General features: G+C 49.2%; 1 protein-coding gene across 1 annotated transcript in view; it reads left to right on the top strand.

Moving 5' to 3' along the window:
- Nucleotides 1–1,573, top strand: part of LOC111814094 (extensin-3-like) — a 2,922-nt gene extending 1,349 nt beyond the window's left edge. Inside the window, exons 2-4 of the mRNA XM_023706677.1 lie at nucleotides 1–420; nucleotides 695–969; nucleotides 1,287–1,573. Coding sequence (XP_023562445.1) covers nucleotides 1–420; nucleotides 695–969; nucleotides 1,287–1,573 — 982 coding nt within the window. The remainder of the gene's footprint in view (nucleotides 421–694; nucleotides 970–1,286) is intronic.
- The last annotated feature ends 5,919 nt before the right edge of the window (nucleotides 1,574–7,492 follow it).

A 7,492-nucleotide genomic window follows, 5' to 3' on the forward strand; every position in this document is an offset into this window, starting at 1 on the left:
AGGATCTCCACCACCTGTCCACGCTCGCCATCCCAGTATCCAAGGATCTCCACCACCTCTCCACACTCGCCATCCCAGTATCCAACAATCTCTGCCAACTGTCCACACTCAGCCACTCAGTGTCCAAAAATCTCCTCCCCTGGACGACACCCATTCAGCTTACCAAACCCACCAATTGGACATCCCCCAGACACCAACCCAGACTCAAGGCCTCACAAGCAAACAAACCCGGCCCAAAGACCATGTCCCCCCATCCATTACCCAGAGCCCCACGGCCAGCATTGAGAGCATCGACTCGGTTAACTGGAGCTCCCAGGCGAGTCCCAAAGAAACTGGGCTTGCCTCCCAACCCAACCAGACCATTCCTGTTGACGTGCAAGACTTCTTGCTAGCCAGCTCCACCAGCATTAATGCTAGCAAGTAAGAGGCGGGACTGTGGGAGGAGGCTAAGCTCTGGGTAGATGGCTAGAATTCCAGGGGAAGGGTAGCCGTCAAAGGAACAAGAGACAGGGCTGGTGTATCAGAATGCAGGTGTGGCAGGGCCTGGAAGCTATAGCTCAAGGCTGGCCCGGGGCTTGGGGGTAGCCCACAGTAAGACCTAGAGACACAGGGCATGGCGCACCCATGCAGAGTAGAGAGGGTGGCGGGAAGCATGGGTGGGCCCAGGGCTGACGCGGCAGTGTGTGATCTGCAGGTTTCAGAAAAGCAGCAGCCGTCAGATCCGGCTGCCCATATGCTGGCATCTGCTGCATGAGGCCAGGAAGATCAGCCGCCAGCTGAGCCTGGTGCTGACCCTGGCCGGCCTGGTGATCATCGGCTTCATCTCTCTGGGCCAGCCCTGGATGCACTTCCAAGTGCCACTGGAGCCCCCCGGGGACCCCGCCGGCACCCCGACCATACCCATCAACACCATCCTTTTTGTGGCGTGCTCTGACATGTCCTGCATGAAGGAGTACGACCAGTATGCTTGTAAGGCCTGTTCTGCCCTCACAGCTCCTGGGATTCCTCTTGCTTTGTCCCAGAGACCCCTCCCTCTGCGATGGTCTTCACAGCTCTAAAATGATGGCCACCGCCCTCCCTATTTCTCACTGCCCCAGCTGTGTGATGCGCAGGCTGGAGGGATCAGCATTAATACTCCTTTACAGCCCCATTTCAATTTTCTTAGCATGAGAAAAGTTTTCACAGGAGGGGGCCGGGGAAGATTCACAGCCCCACTGGGGGCCTTCCTGCCAGATCTCAGAACTTGCAAATGCAGTCTCTGTGTTCCCCGTTCTCCTCCCCTCCAGACCTGCTGGACCTCTCCTGGGCCTTCCTCTTCTTCTCCAGCATCACCAGCGTCTGCCTGTGTGTGGCCCTCATCCTCCTGCTCTTCTTCACCAGCTCCAACCTGCCTGTGCTGGACTTCGTCCTCTTCATCGGCAGCATCATGACAGGCACAGCACTAAGACCTTTTCCTGGGGATATGAACACGGAGCACCTCACTGTGCCAGTCACAAAGCACAGCCCCACCCCCACCCCACCTGCACTCCCAGCCCCGATCCTCTCCTTCCCCATATCCAGCCCATCCCAATAAAAACATCACCCCAACCCCACCTCCAGGCGCAATACCAACCTCCCCTCTAACCCACACGTCCACTGCCCAATGACCTCTAACTTGTCTACATCCCCTTTCCCAATGTCCATCTGGTTTTTGTTTTTTGGGTTTTTTTTTTTTTTTTTTTTTTTTTTTTTTGCGGAACCGGGGATTGAACTCAGGCCCTTGCGCTTGCCAGGGAAGCACATATTCCACTGAGCCATCTCCCCAGCCCCCAATGTCCATCTGATTCCCACCTCCTCCCAACTCTGTTTTCTTTCCACATGAAGCCCCATCACCAAGAATTTCAACTTCCCACTCAACCCCGGTTCGTTTGCTGCCTCTTCTTAGTCCCATCCCCGCCTCTATCACCTGTGAGCGTGACTCTCAAAACCAGCCCAACCCATTCCCAAGTCCTTCCTCTCACCCATATCCAGTCTGTCCTATACCCTTAGCACAGCCCACTGGGATCCTCAACCTTCCCCTCCCCAAAGCAACCTCTCTGCTCCTGCCACATCACAACTGATAGGTAATTTTATGCAAGTTACTTCATCTTTCTGAGCCAGTCTTCCAATCTAGGATAGGGATGGCATTCCCTTCCCATTTTCAGGTAGAGATGTAATGAAAATGCATTAGAAAATGTCAGTACTTGGGCTGGATGGTGACACATCTTCAATCCGAACTACTCAGGAAGCTGAGGCAGGAGTATAAGAAGTTCAAGCCTAGCCTGGGTGATTTTGCTAAACCTGGTCACAAAATAAAATAAATAGGAGTGGAAAGTAGCTTAGGGGCAGAACATTTGCCTACCATGAGGTAGGTCCTATGTTCTGTGACCAGTACTCAAAAGAAAGAAGGCAAGAAAATATCAGTACCTGGACATGAGGGTGATCTCACCCACCACCCCATGGATCATCGATCACTGCAGCTGGTTTGGTAAGCTTGCTGGTGAGACATAAGTCCCCTGCCTCCCTCACTGTCCCATGTGTGTCCTTCCTAAAACTGCCCCCTCCCGTTAGAGGAGAACCTTTCTCCAGTCAAAGGTATACGAATAGTGCTTTCTCCTGCTAGAACCTCCAGGCAAGCTCACAGGCTCTGTGTGTAGGAAAACAGGAGTTAGCCAAACTTCCAAGACTGCAGGCACATCAAGTGAGGCACGGCAGGCGGCAGTCTGCCTTTCAAAAGAGAAAAAGCATCAGTACTTGATGTTAGCTACTAAATCTTGCACAAATCTTTACCATGATAACCCTCTTACCCCACCCAAATAACACAAAATTGATACAGTGATTGGCATAATCTAGTTTTGCAAAAAAGAACCTAGTTTTGCTTTTGTGTGCCAACACTGTAGGGGGAGGGGCTTTAATTTAGAAATAAGGGATATTGTCTTCCTGCCCCTTGTAGTAGTTGATAATAATTTTCAGTTGCATCCGGAAAGAATTTTGGAAAGAGACAGTGTAAAGAGCAGTCAATTTCATGTTTCCCTTTTCATAACTGGTATTTATCCAGTTAGACTAACAAGTCTATATATCCAGTTAGTCTAATAGGTCTTATTTGTTTAAAAATAAGTCACAGGAGCTGGTGAGATGGCTCAGTGGTCTAAAGCACTTACAACAAGCTTAGCAAAGCACAGGGACCGTGGGTCAATTCCCCAGCACCACACGCCAGCCAGCCCCACCCCCTGGTGGGCTGAGCTGGCCACACACACACAAATAAATAAAATTTAAAAAAATAAAAAAATAAAAGAATAAAAAAATAAAAATAAGTCACAAAGGATAGAAAACACCAACTAAATCAGGTCATTCTATAAGAATTTATGTTTTATGTAAACATAAAGCACCTCCTGTATCATTTTCCAATAACACAAGACCAAGAATCTAAGATCTGAAAAGGAAAAACAAGAAGGATTTTCCTTTACATAAATTGTTTTTAATTCATGTAATTTCAAAATACCCAGAAAGAGTTGGCTCTCTGCATACTGCTTCGGAAGCCAACTGGGAAGGGCTCAATATCACGTAGCTTGGTGACGTAGCTTAATTACCAAGGGCCTCGTGTGGGGAATGTGCCGATTCCAGCCCATGTACATGACGGCCCTGTGAGTATCCCCACTCCCCAGACGAGGGTGCTGAGCTTCAGAGAGATGATGCGGCTTCCCTAAGGGAGGGGCAGAGATGGATGACAGCCCCAGTCTGTGAGAGCCAAAGCCGGTGGTTTTGGACACCATCGTCACTCCATGCAAGTCCTAGGCTTGCACTCCCGGGGTGGTGGTGTCAGGAGCCCATTTTTCCACTGGTGGCCAAAGTATGGGATTAGGGAGGTTGAAGAGAATAGGGAAATGAGCAAGAACCAAGCAGCCACACAGCTATGAGCAGGGTTCCTGGGACCCCCTATTCCGGGCCTCCTAACATCTGCACTCACACAGGGGCCAGCATCGCACTGGGCGTCCTGTTCTACCTGTGGCAGGCTGACCGATACCTACAGGAAGGCATGACATACAAGCTGGGGATCAGCTTCTACTTGGCATGGATTGGCATCTTCCTGTTCATGATGACTGGTCCGGGCTGGGAAGGGGATGGGCTTGGGCATAGCTTCGGGGATATAGAGAGGTGTTATGTGGAATAGAGTTGGGGGTGGGAGTGGAGAGGGGTAAGTAGAATGGGGTTGTGATGTGAGACTGGGGTGGGGTGCACCTGGGGCTGGATGTAGGGATGGGGTTGGGCTGGAATTAGGAAGCAGCCTGGAGGCCATGGAGGTGAGTTTGCATTTGGTGAAAGTGAGGGATGAAGGTGGGGTGAGATAGCACAGGGCGTGTTGGGCGGGTGTGCGCTATGGAACCCTGTCTCACCCCGTGCCCTCTTCCTTCCCCAGGTTTCTTCTCCTATCTGAATTACATGAATTTCTGGTCCATCCTGGCACTTCAGGCCGTGTGGACTTAGGACGAGAAGGATCCCACACTGACCTACCATGACACACAGCTCGCCAAGCACCCGGCAGCCCCACCCTAGCACCAGCCCCACTGAGAGTCTTGTATTTTTTTTTTCAGTTCATCTGATGCGCCTCATTCCAGATTAATAAATGATTTCTAAAATAATCTGTATTTTCTGCCTAGAATATTCTTTGATTTAGCTTTGCACCTGGGAAGCAGTTTGGAGAAATGCCATCGCTCGCTTGCGGCTATCCTTGAGCCATCTGGGATAGATGGACAGGAAGGGCAGGCAAAGCACTCTGAGGTAAGCCACCACGGTGGGAGGTACAAGGTCAACGAGGGAGTCTGAGGTAAGAAACCCGGGTACAAGGACACTGGCCCTCGCATATAGACGATGCTCAGTGTTTGGTAAAGAGCTGATTCTCCCCCATTCCTCAGCCTCAACCTTCTCTTTTGCAAACCCCAATAATTTCTCATTCCTGAGTCAAATGTTCCTGGCACCCTCACCCCCCTCCCATTACCACCCTGCCTTTCCTCTCCCAAAAGCCTCTCCACAGGAAGCTGTGCTGTGTAGCAGCCTTTTGAAGAAGCTCTGGGGCTAACAGCAAATCATCTGTTGAACAGCACGGAGTAAAAATCCCACTAGACAATTACATCATCTCCAAGCAGCCCTACAAGGCCTTGGTTTGTAGGTCTGTCTCCAGGCTGGGCTTAAGAGGTCCCCAAAACTGAAATAAGGAACCTATCCAACCTTTTTTAAAAAAAGTTTGCAGGGGGCTGGTGAGATGGCTCAGTGGTCTAAAGCACCTACTTAGAACAAGTTTAGCAAAGCACAGGGACCGCGGTTCAATCCTCCAGCACCACATGCCAGCCAGCCCCACCCCGGTGCTGGGCTGAGCTGGCCACACACACACAAAATAAATTAATTAATTTTTTTAAAAAAAGATTATAAATGTAAAAAAAAAAAAAAAAGTTTGCAGGTTTGCTGATTCCCACTGCAAAGAAAGAATTTTTAGGGCACATCAGTAAAAGAGACAGGAGAAGGGTTTAGGAGGATGTGCTCAGGGAGGGGCACACGAGGTTAGAGAAACAAGGCACACTGAGAGCAGCTGGAGCCGGGCACGGTGGTTCACACCTGAAAGCCCAGGCTGAGGCAGCAAGACCAGTGGAGTTCAAGGCCAGCCTGAGCTCCACAGCAAGACACTATCTCAAAAACAAACAAACAGGGGCTGGTGAGATGGCTTAGTGGGCTAAAGTACCTGCTTAGAACAAGCTTAGACAGGGACCGCAGTTCAATCCCCCAGCACCACATGCCAGCCAGCCCCGCCCCCTGGTGGGCTGAGCTGGCCACACACACACACACACACACACACAAATAAAAATTTAAAAATTAAAAAAAACAAACAAAGAGCCAGACTTGGGTGCATTTAAGGGAGTGTCTTCAAGATGGATGGTGTAGGATATGTATTTTTACTGTCTGCCGGGCTCAACGTAAGCTGTCTCCAAGTGTTTGAAATTGGAATACGTCGCCCACCAATATTACCGCGTTTTTTAAGGATGAAGGAAGCACAGTTTACAGGTGAGGACAGGTTAAAGTCTGAATTTACAGGCTTACTATAAAAGGACCTTTAGCAATTCTTCTTAGTTTTCTAGACGGGAATTTTGAGTAATTTTATCTTAAAGCTGTAGGAGCTTTTTTAAAGTATAATTAAATTTCTTCGTCTTTTTATGTAGATTTCTTTTTTAATCCTACCTCAAGCCCCCTCTACTTCCCTCTCACACGGTAGGTAAGCTGCCCGATTTTTAGGCTCTCCAATGCCAGCTCGGAGGTTTATGACAAGACATTGACCCCACTCAGTCTCAGTTTGCTTATCTCTGAAGTGGGGGCAATGACCATGTTTTAATCATACTTTAATGCAGATTTTAACACAAACACCTAGGCCACAGCAGTACTTTTTTGTGTTATCACAACCCTCCCTCTTACCTCCTGCAAAACAGCTCCAAATTTGTTTTACAACAGATGAAACTGCAACCATGCCAAACACTAGTTAAGAGGAATGCTCAAAGTAGAGGCAGATTCTTTTCCTTGTGAAACTGACATTTCAATAGAGCCAAAAACACTGCCATAAGCAAACAGATACTATATTATGGGGCATGTGCAGTGAGGAAAAATAAAGAGGGCAAGGGAGATTGGGCTGGGAAGGAGTCTGCCTGGAGTGGAGGGGGCATTGCAGAATTAAAATGACTTCTGAACAGACATGGAGAAAAGGAGAAAGCCAAGTGGATGGGGGAGAGTTCAAGGCAGAAGGACCCTAGGGGCAAAAGTCCTGAAGGTCCCAGGAACACCAGGGAGACTAAGGGCAAGGCAGGCATGAGGCAGAGAGGGAACGGAAGTGAGATACCCAGCAGCCTGTGTGCCACAGTGAGAAGGTGCTCTCCCTCTGGAGGGAGGCAAGAGGCAGAGGTAAAATGGTTCCTATTTCTTTAAGCTACCAGTTCAGGTCTGTAGGTTCACAGAAGGAATTCCTCAACCACTAGAAGAAAAAAAACAGCAAAATAAATGATGTTCCGTTCCCACAAGGGACAGTTGAGCAATGCTTTAAAAATGCGATAATTGCCCGGCATAGTGGTGCACACCTGCGATCCCAGCACTCAGGAGGCTGTGGCAGGAGGATCCCTGTGAATTCGAGGCCAGCCTGAGCTACAAAATGAGTTCAAGGCCATCCTGAAGTGCACACTGGAACCCTGTGTCAAAAACAACAAAAAAAGGAATGACATAATTCCATGTGTTCTGACGCAGGGAGTTTTCTGAGACAAACTGAAGTGAGAAACAGTTCCCCTTTTAGTTCCCCTTTTGACCGAGTCCATGAAGTATAAAGTCCACATCAAAACAAGAAGGGAGGAGGGGAGCTGCCCATTAGCTCATCTGTTTAAGTGGTTGCTTAAACAAAGCAGTCAGGCTAAGGGTGCTGTGGTTCGGTCCCTGGATCCTCAAGCTT

The sequence above is a fragment of the Octodon degus genome, unplaced genomic scaffold (assembly GCF_000260255.1).
Source record: "Octodon degus isolate 3935 unplaced genomic scaffold, OctDeg1.0 scaffold00268, whole genome shotgun sequence".
Classification (NCBI taxonomy): Eukaryota; Metazoa; Chordata; class Mammalia; order Rodentia; family Octodontidae; genus Octodon; species Octodon degus.